Source organism: Jaculus jaculus, chromosome 13, assembly GCF_020740685.1.
Source record: "Jaculus jaculus isolate mJacJac1 chromosome 13, mJacJac1.mat.Y.cur, whole genome shotgun sequence".
Taxonomy (NCBI): domain Eukaryota; kingdom Metazoa; phylum Chordata; class Mammalia; order Rodentia; family Dipodidae; genus Jaculus; species Jaculus jaculus.
Genome location: NC_059114.1, coordinates 4,211,095 through 4,230,013, shown reverse-complemented (window position 1 = coordinate 4,230,013; position 18,919 = coordinate 4,211,095). Strand labels below are relative to the sequence as shown.

Below are 18,919 nucleotides of genomic sequence, written 5' to 3'. Positions count from 1 at the left end.
GCTGGGCGTGGTGGCACACGCCTTTATTCCCCGCACTTGGCAGGCAGAGGTAGGAGGATCACTGTGAGTTCGGGGCCAGCCTGGGGCTACAGGGTGAGTTCCAGATTGCCCTGGCTAGGGTGAGACCCTGTCTCGAATTTATGCCAGGATCTGCAGGTTCTAACCACCCTTGGTTTTAGGCAACAGGTCCAGAAATCGGGTGTCTCCACGGGCGCTTCTGCAGGTCTCTGTGGGTGTGTGGGGTGGTGGCTGCTGTGAGGAGGCCATTGAGAGCTGCCTGCTGCTTCGCCCACAGCCTCTTCAGTCCTTGTCTCTGGCGGACTCGAAACTCAAGGCCGATGTCACCATCATCATCAATGCCTTGGGCAGCAACACCTCCCTGACCAAAGTGGACATAAGTGGGAACGGAATGGGGGACATGGGAGCGAAGATGCTGGCCAAAGCCTTGCAGATCAACACCAAGCTCAGGTAGGCAGAGCTGCACCTTGGCACCGGGGTCAGCATGAAGTCATGACTGGAGGGGGCTTTCTGCGCAGTCTGTCTTTCATGATGGTCCACATTATGAGAGGTGTGTTCTCAGGTAGTTTCTCAGCTTTGCAAGTTTCATAGAACGTTCTTGCCCAGACTAAACCAGCTGTCACATCACTAGGTGGCCCATCATTGACCATGATGTTCTTACTGATGGCGAGCCCAGGGCCTTGTCTCTACTTCCTGTCTCATTATAAAGGCTTAGAACGCAGGAGTACAGGAGACCTGCTGGTCCAAAGGCAAGTTTGCTCTGGGTGCCAAGTGTTCTGCTTGGCATTTTCCACCTTGAGGACTGGCTGTGTTTTCCCCTCTCTGTGGCTGTCCCTTCTTCAGAGGGCTCAGGGCTCCGGCCTGATGTGCCTGCCTGGCGAATGAAGTGTGGATCCTCCAAGCGTCTTTCTCGAAGCTTCCCTTCCTCTGGCATAAGAGAACCCGAGCCTTGTGTCTCACCTGAAGCTGCCAGCCAAGGGCAGCAGCAGGGTCTCTGAAACTAAGTGTGTGTCAAGAAGGTCACTGGGGTTAGGGTGGGCAGTGGTTAGAGCAGCTCTGAGGCTGGGATTATCCCAGACACGGGAAAGGCAGTTCTGTGACAAGGTCAACCGACAAATGCTGACATACCCAGGAGGTGTACGTGTTCTGAAAGTAAGGCAGTGTGCCCTGGCCGGTAGACATGGTCCTGAGCACAGTAACCAAGCCCTTGTCAGAAGGACCAGTGACGTTCCCAACTGTACATTGCACCGGGGCGGGGGGAATGAGGAAATGTAAGAAAACGTAAGGATTCTCCCGTCAGTTTTTATTTTATTCATTTGCAAGCAAAGAGACAGACAGACACACAGACAGAGAGAAAATGAACAGGCATGCCAGAGCCGCTTGCCACTGCAAACATTCTCCAGAGGCATATGCCACTTTGTGCATCTGGCTTTTCCTTGGGCACTGGGGAATCAAACCCAGGCTGTCAGCTTTGCAAGCTGAGCCGCCTCTTCAGCCCCTCTCTGAGTCTTGAGAACAGAGAACGTCTCAGTTCTTGGAAGTGTTTGTGGTGGCCACGGAGGCTGATGAGTGCCGTTAGCAGTGGCTTCTGCTTGTAGGGTGAACATGAGGCTATGCCAGGCATAGCAGACCCTCTCGTTTTCTAGCTGGGGCAGTGCAAAGTAGGACAGTAAGCCAGCACGTGCTGTGCTTTTGGGCATGGTGTTCCCACACTGCTCAGGTGGTAGATGGGTTAGGTGTGTAACGCTGGGGTTGAGAGTGTGGCTCCGTGGAGGAGCTCATGCTTAGCACACCTGAAGCCCTGGGCTCAGTCCTGTGCATAAAGGAAGAAGTCGGGAGGGAGGAAGAGGGAAAAAGAGAGAAGATGTGTTACACGTGTAAAATGTTTTTTAAAAAGAGTTACCCTTATTTTGTTGGGCACACACTGTTGTTATACTGAAATGTTTAGGCACTGTGGATGCTCAGAGAGGGATGTCCATAAATTCCTTCGTAAAACCACCATTTCCTTTGCCTCTCAGTATCCAGTCATTCACATGGTCTCATTTTTAAACAGGACTGTCATATGGGACAAGAATAATATCACCGCCCAAGGGTTTCAAGATATAGCTGTTGCTATGGAAAAGTAAGTTTTACTTAAGATTCCTTGTGGAGAATGCATGCGAGCCCACACACAGACACACACACACACAATGGTATCCACATCACCGATGGGGAGGCTGGGAGGGGCGTAGAAACACTAGATTGGAGGTCAGAGCTGAGCCTGAGTTCAGTCAACTTTAAGCCAGCCTTAGAGTTGTGGAAGACTGTGGCTCCTCTGGGCATTAACATGCCCGTGTGCAGAAGCAGGTCAGAGGCTCCTGGTCTGCCACAGATACCACATCATCACGATCAGATGGGACCAGACGGGAAAGGTCCCAGGACATCCATCTTGTCTCCTCCCCGTTTGCTGGGTGTGTGTGGGGTCTCTCCTTTGCCCATCGGGATGGCTGTGATGGCTGTGATAGTGACAGTGTTTTTGGTCTAGGAAATGAAAGTGAAATTGACCAATGGCAGATCCCAGGCTAATTTGTTTCATTGCTATTAAAAGTCTTCCTAAAATTGTCTCAGTTAATTAAAGCCTACAATTTTTTATTTGTTGCCACATACACTTTTCCAGTCAATGCAAGTAGAAAATAGTAATAATCGTCATAATAGATGTGGCTGAAAATAATACCAGAAATCTGTTTCCTTCTGGGCTTGTTAGTATTGGAGAATGTCACCCTGAAAAGGAAAAAAAAAAAAAAAAAAAAAAAAGGCAAAAACGAGTGAGCAACTCTCTAAAGAACAATGATGCTTCTCTGGAAATAGAAAAACATTGCGATTGGAATCCATGTGCCATTGTAAGCTACAAGCACATTCAGAGAGGCTGGGGAAAAGGGGAAGGTTTTAAAGGCTGCCAGGGAGGAATTGACTAAACTTACTGGACAGGAAAGTCATTGGTCTGGGAGACCTGAGGCCTCAGCTCATTGGTGGGAGTGCTGTTGCTGAGCAGGTGTCCCACCTGGAGCATCCTGCCATAATTGTTGCAGCTCGCGAGAGTGTGAAAGAGAAGCCTTGGCAGAAAAGGGTGCGTCGTACAGAGTGCGCGCGGGACCAGAGGGAGTCGGAGTCTCTTGTGGGACTTCAGAAAGTCCTTGAGTCACGGCTGATCTCGGGCGGGCAGGCAGGAGTCCTCCACCTTCGTTACTCCCTGGCTCCAGATTGTCTGGCATCTTGCTAGCTTCAGTTTTTATACAGGACAAGGGCAGAAACAATAAGAGCGGGTTTCAAGCATCAACAGGAAGTTGTAAGACAAGGAGAGAAGAGAGCAGAAGAACGGGAAAGGGCAAGCGGAGCTAGCTCTCTGCTCTGGGTCACCCCAGCCGTCTGCCTGTGACACCTCCTCTTACAGTCACCTTCTCATTGCTGGGATAGACAGCCGACCAAAAGCGGCGATGGGGGACGGGATTTATTCTGACTTATGGACTCGAGGGGAAGCTTCACGATGGCAGGGGAAAGCATGGCGTGAGCAGAGGCTGGGCGTCACGGCTGCCATAGCAGGTGGATGACAGAAGCAGGGCCACGGGCCAGGCTCTCGCCAGGGGTTGCTGAGTATAGCACGCCTGAGCCCGACCCGGCAACACACCTCCTCCAGCAAGGCCCCCTCCCACAGCGCCATCTCAGGCATTCAGACCCCGCGAGTTTATGCAGGGCCAGCGTGGTGGCGTCATTGCTAGACCAAGACTGAGGAGCCCTCCGTTCAGTCTCCAGCATCGCCACCGACACGTCTGTGATGTCGCAGTGTCTCAGTGCTCCGATGAGGGCTTCCTGTCTCGTGGGTGAGGACCGGAGTAAATGTTCTTCCTGCGCCTTCTGGTGCCGAGTCCCAAGGTTCTAGTTGAGTCAGGCCAGCCTTGCTGCCATTGCATGGTCAGAACTTCTCTGTCCTCTGTCTTCTTTTTTTCTTTTTCCTTCTTCTTCTTTTTTGAGACAAGATTTTTCTGTGTAGATCAGAACTTGCAGCAAACCTCTTGTGTCTACCTCCAAATGCTGGGGATACACGCATGCACACCCCCCCCCACCCACCTTTTTAAAAAATATTTTTTGTTCATTTTTTATTTATTTATTTGAGAGCGACAGACACAGAGAGAAAGACAGATACAGAAAGAGAGAGAGAATGGGCACGCCAGGACCTCCAGCCACTGCAAACGAACTCCAGACACGTATGCCCCCTGGTGCCTCTGGCTAACGTGGGTCCTTGGGAACCAAGCCTCGAACCGTGGTCCTTAGGCTTCACAGGCAAGCGCTTAACCGCTAAGCCATCTCTCCAGTCCCTGTTTGTCCCTTTTTATACCGGCCTTAGGCCCTAGCGGAGTAAGGCGGAGGGGCAGTTAACCTCATCACATCCACACTGCACCCCCTCCCTGAGCAGGAGCTCTTACTTCCACACAGTGGCATGTGGGCGCTGCCACCCCCACCTTGTGGTGGTAGGGATTTTCTGTCTCTGTTTGAGTTCCTTGTCTTTCGGTCACAAAGACAGAAGAAAGGCCAGCAAGCAGTTCCACTGAAGAAAGAAAAAGACAAGAACAAAAGCTCTCTGGCAGCATCAGAGGCGACTTGAAGAGGTTGCCCCAAACGGAGACCTCATCTCAGGCTTTCATATGCTGAAGAACAACGAAAGTGACTTGGTGGGTCTATAAGGGGAGCCCGGCAGTGTGGCCCAGGCCCTCAGCTAGGTGTGGGTTTTCCTGCCCGCCCCCCTTCTAGACATCGCGCTGAGTGGGAGGAAGTGGGTCAGATCTGTTGTCTGGAGTACTGCGTGTTCTGGATTCTTCTATCCTCCTGGAGGCTCCTTCTCAGGAGATTGCGGTTGGGGGCTCTGGAGTTGTGTGTCTTGACTGTTCTGCCGCTATGTTCTCACAGGCTGCCACGGCTGTCTGTCAGGGCATATAGACATTGTTCGTCTGGGCATGTGTCCCTGACTGGCACGGAGTGGGGGCTGCCTTGCTCCTGTCAGCGGCACACGGCCAGCCCGGGCCGGTGTTTTAAGAGAAGCAGCCTCCTACCCGCTTTTCCCGGTGCGCTGTCGGGCTCCCCGGATCGTGCTGGGCTCCAGCACGCCCACTCTTCCATACCACATTTGGTTTAAAATAAACCATGTCCTGCTATAACTCGATAAAAAGTGAATTCAGGAAAGGAAAGCTCCTCAAGGCTATAAAGAAGTCATACTGCCTCTCAGTTCCAGTTGGCCAGTTCCCTTTAAGACAAACAGCTTTACAAAAATCAAAGCTGAGGTAAAATTTCAGGACTGATAGCATTTAACGTCTTTCTTTGACAGTAAGGTACCCTGTAAATCAGACTGGATGCATATTTTTTCATGAGAAAATCGCCACCTAAATTGCTGCTATTATTAAGATGAATGTATTTTTATGATTTCTTTCTTTTTTTTTTTTTTTAATCAGCATGTTATTCTACCCCCAGGCTGACTGAGAGCTCGCTCTGGCCTCAAATTCACAGCAATCCTCCTGCCTTGGCTTCCCAAGTGCTGGCGCTTCAGGCGTGTGCTCCCGACCATGCCTGGCTTGTTTTGGTTATTTCTTGAATGTTAGAGCCTTGTTTTAGGAATGTTTCAGCTGCTGAGTCATTCTTGCAGGGAAAGCCAGCCCATGTTCATGAGACCCACGATCGGTGTTCCTCACCGTTCAGTGATCCAAAGCGAGGCCACTGTGCCGCCCCATTGCACGCGGAGGATTTCCTGGTTATCACCAAGTGACCTCAAACGTTAGGAGACCCGAGCGCTGGGCTCTAGAGGGAGACAGCTGCCTCGCAAAGTGAGAGTGAGAAGTATGTGGGTGGTAGCGGTCATCCCCGTACGTTGTAGGCTCAGTGCCGGGTGTGGGCAGGGAGTGGGCGGTACCATTCTCCCAGCACATCACAGCCTGGGCAGCGCAGGCTCAGAGGACAGATTCGCAATGTTGTCCAGCCTCGATGCATGTGGGTGTTTAAAAAAAGGTCAACATCTCTCAGCGGTTAAGCCTAAGGAGCCAGGTTTGATTCACCAGAAACCACGTAAAGCCAGATGTACAAGGTGGCATGTGTGTCTGGAGTTTGTTTGCAACGGCTGGAGTCTCTGGCACACCTGTTTCTCTCATAAATAAAATATATTTCAAATAGGTCAAAATAGGTAACCTAGGGTCTTTTGATGGCCAGGTGGCTTGCAGTCATTTGCTTTTGTTTTAATATTTTTATTTATTTATTTCATAGAGAGAGAAAAAGAAAGTGGGCATGTCAGGGCCTTCCGCCATTGCAGATGAACTCCAGACACAAGTGCCACTCTGTGCATGTGGCTTTACGTGGGTACTGGGGAATTGAACCCAGGCCATCAAGCTTTGCCAGTCAGTAAGCACCTTTGACTGTTGAGCCATCTCTCCAGCCCTTGTTTTTGTTGTGTGAGAGGAGGGCTTTACTATGTAGCACAGGCTGGCTTTGAATTTGCAGTAATCCCCCTGCACCAGCCTCTCCAAATGTGAGATTGGAGGTGTACACCACCCCCCAGAGTGTTAATGAAGAGCTTTCCTAAGCTGCACTTGCAGCTGGCTATCTTTCTGTATCTTGAGAAAGTGCTAAGTCAAGGTGGAAGGAAGACAATTCCACGTGTGTATGATTTGCTCCTTCCCTGGTTCTAGGAACTACACGTTGAGATTCATGCCGATCCCCATGTACGATGCTTCGCAGGCGCTGAAGACAAACCCCGAGAAGACGGAGGAGGCGCTGCAGAAGGTACGCAGGCACCGGGAGCCCCTGAGCCAGGACCCCCCCCCCCCAATGTAGTTCTGAACACACGGCCGCCACCATGTTGTTTTATGAGGCTTTTTAAAAACAGGTACTCTTTAAAAACAACAACAACAAAAAAAAGGAAACTATTTACTGTGCTGGAGAGATGGCTCAGTGGTTAAGGTGTTTGCCTGCAAAGCCTAACGACCCGGGTTTGATTCCCTAGTACTACCTAAAGCCAGATTGCATAAAGTGGAGCATGTGTCTGGAGTTTGGTTGTAGTAGCTAGAGGTCCTGGTGCGCCCATCATCTCTCTCTTCAACAAAACAAACAACTATGGGGCCTGGGGAAATGGCTTAGCGGTTAAAGCATTTGCCTGCAAAGCTTAGGGACCCCAGTTCGGTCTCCCAGGACCCACATAAGCCAGATACACAAGGGGATGCATGTGTCTGGAGTTTGTTTGCAGTGGCTGGAGGCCCTGGTGTGCCCATCACCTCCCTCTTTCTCTCAAATTAATAAATAAAAATTTTAAAGAAAGAAAGATGTTCACTGTAAAATGTGAGTTTTTAAAATGAAAAGGTGATTCCTTTATAGCTCATGTTAGTTTTCTTACTTAACTGGGCTTTCATACCAATAGCTAGATCTCTCATCTTGAGGAAATGTCTATTTTATTTTATTTGCTAAAGAAAAAAATTATGATTTCCATGCCCAATCTTTATATATATATATATTTAAATTTATTTTTATTTAGAGAGAGGGGCAGAGGAGAGAGACAGAGAGAGAGAGAGAGAATGGGTGCACCAGGGCCTCTAATCACTACAAACGAATTCCAGATGCATGTGCCACCTTGTGCATCTAGCTTAATTAAGTGGGTTCTGGAGAATTTAACCTGGGTCCTTTGGCTTTGCAGGCAAGCGCCTTAACCACTAAGCAATCTCTCCAGCCCCATTCATTCATATATATCTAACTTTATTATTATTTTATTTATTTGAGTATGAGACAGAGAGAAAGAGGCAGGCAGAGAGAGAGAGTGAGCATGGGGTCTCCAGGGTTTCCTGCCACTGCGAACAAACTCCACGTGCCACTTTGTGCATTTTGGGGACGCAAACCAGGGTCATCAGACTTTCTTGTGCTTTCGACTGCTGAGGCCTCTCTTCAGCCGCCTGGTCTTTGCAGGTGTTTGCACCGTGGCGTCCTTTCCTCCCGTGCTGGGCACTGGCTCCTGTGCTGCAGCTGCTTTCACCAGTCTGAGGGGCTCAAGTCCCCTCCCAGCCCCCTCTTTCCTTCAAAGGTCCCCAGAACACGAGAATGGCTTCTCTCAGCTCCTTCCTTCCCCTGTAACCTAAGCCAGGTCCTCATGTCTTAGTCCCTAGACGAAGGGTTTTCTGTCTTCTCTCTCTGGAATGTTGCATGAAAGGAAATTTTATCTTCTTAATCCAAGATCTGAATCATTTCCACGGTCCCAGGGACATGGCTAATATTTAACATTTTTAACTTAGAAATCTGTACTTTCTCTTTTGCTATGCACCCTGCTGTGCAACATCAAATTATTATTTTTGTGAACATTTGGCGGGGTGGGGGGAGAGAAAGAGTAGGATCGCACCAGGGCCTCTTGCTGCTGAAGACAAACTTCAGCCACATGCTCCACTTGGTGCGTCCAGCTTTATGTGGGAACTCGGGAATTGAACCTAGGCCACTAGCATTTCTAAGCAAGCACTTTTAACTGTGGAGCCATCTCCTCTGCCCTGACATGGCTAATATCAAAGACACTTGAAAATTGCAGTTCTTCTTCCCGCGAATCTTGTTTTTAGAAACAAGCGTCTCAAGTCTAAGAACACTTCTCTCTGGCTTAGTTTGTGAAGCGCAGTGAGTGGATCTGGGAAGGGTCTGGAAGCCGTGTACCTGCCAGCCCTGGATGTGCCATCGCTGTGTGAGATGGGCTTCCTTGAGAAACTAATGTCTCTCAGCGCCCGGGGGGCAGTCAGTGTCCTGTGAGGCCAAAGGACGCAAAGCTCGGTGGCCCTTCGTGCCTGTCAGTTCACAGTCTGTCTAGCAGTGCACACTGATGGCCTCTTGTGTAGCCGTGGCTCCGTGGGGGGGACGCTGGCGTAGCGTGGGGCGGGGGCGTTGACACGCCATGCTCCGGCTCTTCACGTCAGGGGTCTTCCCATTTTTTATAATGTCCTCATTCCTGTTTAATGGAATGGCTCGTTTGTTCACTATACAGGTTTCTGGTATAACAATAATTACAGTGTATCTTAATTGTTTCTAATTGCTATTAAGTAGCAATCACTTTAGCATATGGAAAATTAAAATGAAATTTAACAATACCGAGAGCTTCGCAGCTAATGGGAGTTCTTAACCAGAGAGCCGCAGCAGCAAATTAAAAGTCAAACGGTTAGGAAGTATTATTAAAAACAGAAAGAAAGATGGCACAGTTTACTCCTCCCTTCCCCTCCCCTCACAATTCTTTAGAAGCTTTTTTTTTTGAAGACAGCTCTCATTCTGTAGTCCTGGCATTCATTACAGCATAAGCTGGCCCCAAACTCATAGAAAGTCCTACAGCCTTGGTACCCCAAGTGTTGGGATTATAGGCCTGAGTCGCTGCATGTAGCTGAAAAATACCTTTGCAGGGCTGGAGAGATGGCTCAGCGTAAAACCAGATGCCCATGTGTCTAGAATTTGCTTGCAGTGGCAGGAGGCCTGGCAGCCCATCCTTTCTCTCTCTCTTTCTCGAATCAGTAAACACATGCAGGCTCCTGGCATTGACTTGTTAGCCTGCGTCCTCTGCTCAGCCCGCCTGTCGCCTGGTCTCCCCAGGTGCTTTTTCCTCTGTCACTTGGGACTTTCCATTATCCGCGGTGACTGTATGCAAACAGACTGATTCTCAACCATCTTTAAGATTTCTTCTTCTTTTTTATCAACAACTTCTACACCTCCAGAAAATAAACCATGATAACTCCCTCCCCTCCCCACTTTTTCCTTCACAACCCCACTCTGCATTACATCCCCTCCCTCACTGTTAGTCTTTTATTTCGATGTCATCGTCTTTCTCTCCTGTTATGAAGGTCTTGTGAAGGTATTGGTAGGCACTGTGAGGTCGTGCATATCGAGGCCAATTTCTGTCTGGACAGTTGCATTGTAAGGAATGGTTCCCTTCCTTTGGCTCTTTCTGCCACCTCTTCCGCAGTGGACCCTGAGCCGTGGAGGGTGTGTGATGTTTCAGTGCTGGACACTCCTCTATCACTTCGACTCAGCACTGTCTTTTTGGGTCATCCCAGTGGACACCGCCATCTGAAAAGAGAAGCTTCTCTGACCATAAGTGAGAGTAACATTAATATGTGAATACGAACATTAAGTGTAGTGCTTACAGGACAATTTGGTGAGAATAATATATGCATTTATCCAGACAAGAGCAGGCTTTTATACCCCTAAGGCTCGTGACCTCCCCTGCCGTTGGCTTTTGATTAGGTCTTCAGTAGTAGGCATGCATTCCCTCCCATAGAGTGGACCTCCAGTCCAATTAGAGAGCAGTTGGTTTCCCCCAGAGCAGACATGCCACTCTTGCACCCATTCGGTCATTTGGCCTGTCTGGACAAACCATCTTCAAGATTTCTTGTTTCCTACCAAAGTTGATTTCTCGTTCACTATAATTTTACTAAAATCAATTTTGTTTTGATCAATCTCATTTTGGGAAGACATGAAAATCTGAGGGGTTATTGAAAGTAGTGTATATTTGAGTTGTACCAAGTCATGTCTTCCAGCTTTTATAGCCTCCTTCCTTCCTCTTCTTTTTCCTTCTTCCCCCAATAAATTTTACAAGTGCTGATGAATTCTGGGACTAGAACAAGGCAAAGTCCCAGAGAGACATGTTGGATATCTTGGTGTATTTACGTAATTTCTGAATGGGGGGGGGGGGGCTCGACAGGCTTAGCAGTTGCTTAACTTTGGAACTGCACAGTGGCTAAAACTTTCTGAGAAGCCAAGCATGGGGGCTCACACCTTTAATCCCAGCATTTAGGAGGCAGAGGTAGGAGGATCACCATGAGTTCGAGGCCACCCTGAGACTACATACTGAATTCCAGGTCAGCCTGGGCTAGAGCAAGTTCCTAACTTGAGCCCCTCCTCCCCCCCCAAAAAAAAAAAATCTTCCCAAGAGAAGTGCTCAGATCTCATGTTAACCAGTGAGGAAAGTCTCTGGATGAGATTATGGATGGAGTTGCTAACCTGGCAGGCAGCTGTGTCGGGACTTCCGTTGGCCAACTTGCAGTCACGGTAAACTCACCTCAGTGACCTGAGATACCGTGAACTGAAAAACAAACCCTTTTCGGTGAGCCGGGCTCACTCTTCCCTTCGCCCATCTGCGCCGTGGGGTCGAGCAGCCGACGGTGCTTGCTGGCGCTCAGGTTTTACGTTCGGGAACTGACTGCCCCGTTGATCACTTCATTGTGTGCAGAACCGAATGGTGTTCTTGAGAGAGATCCGCGTTCCTTTTACAGATAGAGAATTACCTGCTCCGGAATCACGAGACTAGAAAGTACCTTCAGGAGCAGGCGTACCGCCTCCAGCAGGGCATAGTCAGCAGCACCACCCAGCAGGTGAGGAGCCTCGCGGCTTCCGGGCTGACTGCTCGCTCTGCCTCCGGACGGCAGGCAGCGCTGGGCATCTGAGGCATGTTACGTGTGTTTTCTAACTCCGTGAGCATAGATGATGATTTCAAGGGCAATTTTAGCTTGTGCGGGGGAACTTAGGAATAGAAGCTAGATATCATTACCATTACCTTGTGCGTTAATTTACTACTTAGGTAATTTGATTAAGTTTTAAAAGAGGATGCTCTGATTTCTCTAATATTGGGGACACATGGCAGTCAGCAACATGTTTTGGGTGTGTCACCAGGCTCAGAAAGCCTGTGCCTTCAATACACCCCACTGTGCCTGATACACGGAGGGCACTCGGGGACCGTTAGTGGTGAGATGTCACTGGGGGGGGGGGGCAATCTGATTCTGAGTGTGGGCTTCCCTGTTGGTCTGTTAGGATTGTTTTTAAGGCAGGCAAGGACTGCAGCAGTTATGTCTTTGCCTGGAGTTAAATCATGCCAAAGATTTCTTCCTTCTGGAAGGTTCTGGCGAGGGGTGTTTCAGTGCCATTAGTCAGTATTGGGAGTTTTCATGTTCACCTGTCCCGTATCTCCCCTGGCCTGCTCTGACATTGACGCGTCTCTGGCTGGGAGCAGATGATTGACCGAATATGTGTGAAAGTCCAAGACCATCTCAACTCCTTACGAAGTTGTGGGGGAGAAGCCGTCCAGGAGGATCTGAAGTCAGCAGAGCAGCTCATGCGCGATGCTAAGAACTCCAAGACGGTGAGTCTTACCTCGGCTCTGTGGGGGCTGGCTTAAGTATTACCCTCAGGAACATTATATCTGCTTTCTGTCCTAGCCCACGGCGTCCCTGGAGCCATCATCTCCTTTCTGTACTCGGAATGGTTACCGGTCATGAAAGTATAGAATAAGAAGTAGAGAGCCCAAGCCGGGCATGGTGGCGCACGCCTTTAATCCCAGCACTCGGGAGGCAGAGGCAGGAGGATCGCCATGAGTTCAAGACCACCCTGAGACTGTGTAGTGAATTCCAGAGTCAGCCTGAGCTAGAGTGAAACCCTACCTCAAAAAACAAACAGACAACCACAACAAAACAAGGAGGAGAGAGCTATCGTGACTCCCAGAGCGTGACACTGGGTCGTGCGTTATCAACACGAAACTGTCTGTCACTGCTCAAGGGACGCTTGCCTCACACTGACAGGTGGTCCCCAGGCTGGGCACGCTAGCTGACCTCTATAATGCCAGCACTCAGAGGAACTGAAGCAGGTGGATTGCAGTGTGTTTGAGGCCAGCCTGGGCTGCATGGTGAGACACTGTCTCAAACCAGACAACAATAAAAAAAAAAAAATGAACTTGCGTCCCAAAGTATGACTTAGCAAAAAATGGGCTGACTTAGCTGGGCGTGGTGGCACACACCTTTAATCCCAGCACTCGGGAGGCAGAGGTAGGAGGATTGCCGTGAGTTCGAGGCCACCCTGAGACTACGTAGTGAATGAATTCCAGGTCAGTGTGGGCTAGAGCGAGACCCTACCTCAAAAACAACAACAAAAAGGCTGACTGGGTGTCTGATGACTTAGGGAGGGCCACGTTCTGCTGTTAGGGCCACAGGACTGTTCAGTGGCTTAAGTGTGAGCGGGCACAGTATGGCTCATTCTGGTATTCCTGTGGTACTGTAAGAAGCATGTGTGTCGGGCACTGCCAGGCACAGGCTGGAGCCTTCAGGAGATGGGCCTGAGCTGCCAGGCACGGCTAAGGACACCCCCCGCCCCCGGGCTACAGGATGCCACTCCCTCTCCAAGCCTGGCACACTTGAACTTAGGCTTTGCCCATAACCCTGTGACCTTTGGCCAGTTGACTAGGAAACTCACACAGCCCATCCCCCAGCGACCCTCTTCCTGCAGCTATGCAGATCCCCTGGCTCTCTCCCTGTGCGCTGAAATGAACGTCCCTAGGCATCGGCTAGCAACCTTTGAACCCACCCGTCCCCTCAGGACCCTGTTCCCACTCTCTGCTTATAAGCCCATTTCCCTCTTGGATAAATGGAACTGCTCTCTATGGTCGCCCCGTGTGCCTCCCTTTGCGCACATGGCCACTGGAGACCCTGATCTCCACGGCGGCTGCCTGGACGCCTTTAGGGAACTGCGGCCCGAGGATCCAGGGACCCACCCATGTGTTAGTCTTTGCCCCTGTTTCCTGGCACAGCGCCCCCAAAGCCACCGGGTGACAGAGGTGATGGGAACCTTTCAGCATGCCAGAGTTGACTTTAGTGAGATGACCCGGTGGCCCTCCGAGCACTTCAGCTCAGACCTCTTGCCAGGGAGGAGAGCTAGAGTTGGCTCAGTCACCCTCTGCCCGTGATGTTACCAACCCCTGAAATGCAACTTCCTTAAGTCTCTCGAGGAGGGCGTCTCTGGGTTGGTGAATCATCAAGGGGTCCGCCCGGATGGTGGCACGCCCAGGGACGGCACAGCATATGGCTTCGTTTAAGTTCCCGGGTTGTCTGGAAACAAACCAGCATTAGGAAATGCAGAGCTTTCCTGAGGCCCGCGAGGGGGTCTGGCAGGTTACTGAACCTGACCTATCGCTAATGAGGGGGTGGGGATCCCTTGACTTTGGCCTTGTGACTGGCAGCTGGAGTGAAAGCCCCGCGGGCAGGCAGAGCCCCTCCCAGTGGGATCTGACCCTTCCGGCAGAGAATGTCAGAACTGGAGGGAATTTTGTGATGCTTGATCGGTGTCTGCCAAAAGCGGGGATTGCTGGGCAGAGTAAATCCCTGCAATTTTGGTGAAAGAAAAAAAAAGTGTGAGTAACAGTAGGTCAGTGTCCACAACCCCCAGATCAGGCCAGAAGGCACAAAAGGGTTTTAAACTACGGCTGGGCTTTCAGAGCTGCGGGCTGGCGGAAGCAGCTGGTCTCTGAGTCTCCTACCCCAGCGCTGTATGTCACCTTCATGTTGCGGGGTCACAGCTGGCTGGAAGCAGCAGCTGAGAGGAAGGGGGTTTATCTGGCGCACACTCTTGAGGCAGCGTCACCGTGGCAGGGGCCAGCGTGGCATGAACAGAGGCTGGGCACCACCTCTGCCACAGCACGTGGAAAACAGCTGCAGGAGAGTGAGCCGAGTTCTGGACAGGGGGAGCTGGCTGTAGCACCCCTAAGCCCGCCCCCAACAGCACACCTTCTCCAGCAAGGCTCCAGCTCCCAAAGTGTCCTCAACGGGGGACCAAGCATTCAGAACACAGGAGTATGTGAGGGACACATGATTGGACGTGCCAGGTAGTGACAGATGTGGAGTACAGTCTGGCCCTCGCTTTGTCCCTGTGGCTTTGGCCATGAACAGATCGTTCACTTTTTTCCCATGACCCGACGGTGATCTTGATGTGCATTGAAATACCTGTTCAGTTACAGAAGGGTCACCTTTTCTGTTTCTTCCAGTTGCTACCGAATCTATACCATGTGGGCGGGGCGTCCAGTGGCCTACTGTCCAGTCCCATTCAGGAGACCCTGGAGTCAATGGCTGGAGAAGTTACCAGAGTTGTGGACGAGCAGCTGAAGGTTTGTGGGTTTTGCTGTTTTGGAAGTAGCATTTAATTTTAATGATTTGACTGTATGTATAGCAATCTCATGCTGAGCCACTATATATATATATTTTTTAATTATTTATTTATTTATTTGAGAGCGACAGACACAGAGAGAAAGAGAGATAGAGGGAGAGAGAGAGAGAATGGGTGCGCCAGGGCTTCCAGCCTCTGCAAACGAACTCCAGATGCGTGCGCCCCCTTGTGCATCTGGCTAACGTGGGACCTGGGGAACCGAGCCTCGAACCGGGGTCCTTAGGCTTCACAGGCAAGCGCTTAACCGCTAAGCCATCTCTCCAGCCCTGAGTCACTATATTGATAGAGGTGTGTGTGTGTGTGTGTGTGTGTGTGTGTGTGTGTGTGTGTATGCACTTAATGGGCAAATGCACATATTATTAAAAACTGAGTGCTAAGTTTGTTCCAGCTTTTTATGTTTTATAATGACTTCATATGTTGTTTCATTTTTTGATGATGAATCTATTTAATTTTTATTTTATTTTATTTATTTATTTGAGAGAGGGAGAGAATGGGGTGAGGGAGACTGGATGTGCCAGGCCCTCTTGCTGCTACAGACGAAATTCCCAGCTATATGCACCACTTTGTGCATTTGACTTTACGCTGGCGCCAGGAAATCAAACCTGGGCCATCAGGCTTTGCAAGCAAGCACCTTTAACCACTGAGCCATCTCCCCAGCCCAACAATGAATCTCTAGTCTTCTAACTAGGAGAAGTTGTTATTAATAGAATGATTGACTTGTACTTAGCACACAAAGAAAAGTCTGCTTTGAGAACAAATACCTTCTATTTTCGTTGACTGACTCAGTGACAGGGAAAAAAGCCATCCGTGGGGATTGTGTTCACAGGACACAGGTGTCACCTCCATGGCTTGTCTCGCTGTCGGGGGCCGCACTACTACTCAGGACGTGGGGGTTGCAGTCTGGGAAATACACTTATCATAGAGCAGTAGGCATTCAAAGAAGCAGAGGTCTGCTGTTGGCTTATTGATTAAAAAATAAAAAAGCAGGTTTGGGCTGGAGAGATGGCTTAGCAGTTAAGCGCTTGCCTGTGAAGCCTAAGGACCCCGGTTCGAGGCTCGGTTCCCCAGGTCCCACGTTAGCCAGGTGCACAAGGGGGAACACACGTCTGGAGTTCGTTTGCAGAGGCTGGAAGCCCTGGCGCGCCCATTCTCTCTCTCTCCCTCTATCTGTCTTTCTCTCTGTGTCTGTTGCTCTCAAATGAATAAATAAATAAATAAATAAATAAAAATTTTTTTAAAAAGCAGGTTAAAAAGATTCTCTAATATGTTAGGGATGTGTGTATATATATATATATAAGTATATATATATGTATATATATATGTGTGTGTATGTATGTATGTATGTATATATATAGATATAGATATATAGATATATATACACACACACACTTATTTGAGAAAGAGGCAGACAGAGAGAGTAAGTGTGGGCGTATCAGGGCCTCCTGCTACTGTAAACAAACTCCAGACGCTTAACGCTTGCTTTGTGTTTTACCCTGGTGCTGGGGATCGAACCCAGGCTGTCAGGCTATACAAACGAGCGCCTTTAACTGCTGAGCCCAAGACCAGCTTTTTTTTTTTTTTTTTAAGCTAATTTCAAAAATCAACTCCATTGGAGATATTCCATATTCAGAAAGCCTTTTCTCTTTTCCAGTCAGCCTTAAAACACCTTGTCCAAATATCTGTAAATATTTTGTCTGTGTTCTTCTGAGAAAACAGTCTCCATGGCTCACAGGGATTTGACACGCACCTCAGCAGTAGCTTGCAAGTGCTAGTGACCCTCTTTGGAAATCAAGGTCCTAAGGTGGCATGTGTTGTGAAGGTTCACAGGCTTCAGCCCATCTCCCCAAGTAGATGTTCCCTACAGTTTGGGTGTCGTTGAGGTTTCTGATCTTGTTCAGTGTTGCTAGTGGCCTCTATCACCTGCCTTTTTCTCTCTGTCTCAGTGATTCCCAAGCTCAGGCCTCCAATAGCCTGTGGTTTGTTTATTCCTTATTTTTTAAAAAAAAAAATATTTATTCCTAACGAGAGCGAGAGAGGGAGAGTGGGTGTGCCAGGAGTAGAAGTGTTTGTGGGCAATGCCTCACGGCCCAATACTTAGGTGTAGCTGCCATCTTCAAGACTTCATGCAATTTGTTCAAGAGACTAACTAAACTTACCACTGGTTCTTTTATTTTAATTGAAAAACATTTATTTATTTATTTAGAAAGTAGAGAAAGATAGGAAAGTGACAGACAGAGAGAATGCGCATGCTAGGGCCCCTAGATGCTGCAAATGAACTTCAGGTGCCAGTGCCACTTTGTGCATCTGTCTTTACGTGGGTACTGGGGAATCAAACCTGGGTTGTTGGGCTTTGCAGGCAAGCGCCTTAGTTGCTGAGCCGTGTCTCTAGCCCCTTACCCCAGCTGGTTCTTTTTCCAGCTATGACAAACATACCCTTGTGAACTGTCTTAAGAGAAGTGAAAATTGCTTATCACATTTCAAATAAAGGGTTTGTTCATTGCATGGTATTGAAGATGAGAAAACATGGAGAGATTAACAAAATGAAGAAAGTGTCAGGAAAAAAAAAATGGCATTTGGATAGAGCGAGAGGAGTTTCAGGTAAGGTTACTTTAGGGCTCCAGAAGGAGAGAGAAAGGGCGTGAGGGGGGTGAGGCGCGAAGACAGGGCAGCCGGGCGTGGAGGACCTCACTAGGCGAAGCTGTCCGGGCCCCTGGAAGGCAGGAAAGCAAGCGCACTCAAACCTGTGAGCGAACATCATCTGTGAGCCTGGAGTCGTACGCCCAGTCAGACCTGGTGCCTAAGGATAGTGAGGGCATGAAGACATCTTTGTCGAGACGAAAACCGAGCCCACACTAAAAACAGCATGGAGGGCTCTCTTGGGGGCGCTGGGCTGGAGTGCGAGAAGAGGGTCTGCAACAGAAGGGGGAGACAGATGTCCCCATTCCACCCGTGACAGTGCCCAGTGAGTGAGCGTGGACTACTCGTTCATCTCCCTGAGCTCGTTTCCTCGTCTGTAAACTGGGATGTCAGAGCCCATCTTCTCTCACAGTCAGGAAGTGGGTCAGGATGAACCACGGGTAGGAGCACTCCGGAGTCTGAGGCGCTTTCTGCACCGTTGCCCTGTGTTAGGTGATGAGGGAACAACAGCGGAGTCTTTGATTCAAATCCTCAAGGTTGGCCGAGGCTCCTTTTGGTGGGACCCAGCTCATGCCACATAGGTTTGTGCAGCAGAAAGACACCTTTGGATACTCAGCTCTTCTCTTGGCGCTCTTTCCTGAACATTCCATGGCTCTTTCATGGCTGGGCTCACCCCGGAAGCCAGGCTGCTTCTCTGTGGACTTGGACTGGGGTCATCACTGTGGGAGGGACCATCCTGCAAGTAGCTGAGACGCTGGTGAATGTGGCCGTGAAGACCAGCATGGGTGCCTGAGGTAGCGCTCAGGGTGCTGGACTCTTCCTCGGGAGCAACACTTCTGGATTCCTCCCAAGAAGGAAAATAATTTGAACTGGCTGATTTGTGGCCCTCGCAGATGGGGGATGTTAGGACGCCCTTGGAATACCGCATTCATTCAGTGATTGTTCAGCCTGACTTACAGTAGGGTCTGAGCTCTGTCAAAATAACAAGTGGCTTCTGGAAACTTCTCGTGGGGCTGCCTCCTGCTTTATTCCCCTGGGGTTTACAAAACCCTTCTAAACACTTCCTCCTCTGCACTCTTCTTAATATTATTCACTCATTTATTTGAGAGAGAGAGAGAGAGAGAGAGAGAGAGTTAGGCTGGTAGAGAAAGAGATAGAAAGGGCATGCCAGGGCTTCTGGCCACTGCGAACGGATCCCAGACACATGCGCCACCTTAGGCATCCACCTTTATGTGGGTACTAGGGAATCGAACCTGGGTCCTTT

General features: G+C 49.6%; 1 protein-coding gene across 10 annotated transcripts in view; it reads left to right on the top strand.

Moving 5' to 3' along the window:
- Carmil1 (capping protein regulator and myosin 1 linker 1) overlaps positions 1-18,919 on the top strand; it is a 263,372-nt gene that overhangs the window by 181,206 nt on the left and 63,247 nt on the right. For all 10 annotated transcript variants that reach the window (XM_045132264.1, XM_045132262.1, XM_045132263.1 and 7 more), the window contains 6 exons: positions 296-468; positions 2,072-2,140; positions 6,723-6,816; positions 11,310-11,408; positions 12,044-12,172; positions 14,840-14,959. In XM_045132264.1, coding sequence (XP_044988199.1) covers positions 296-468; positions 2,072-2,140; positions 6,723-6,816; positions 11,310-11,408; positions 12,044-12,172; positions 14,840-14,959 — 684 coding nt within the window. The remainder of the gene's footprint in view (positions 1-295; positions 469-2,071; positions 2,141-6,722; positions 6,817-11,309; positions 11,409-12,043; positions 12,173-14,839; positions 14,960-18,919) is intronic.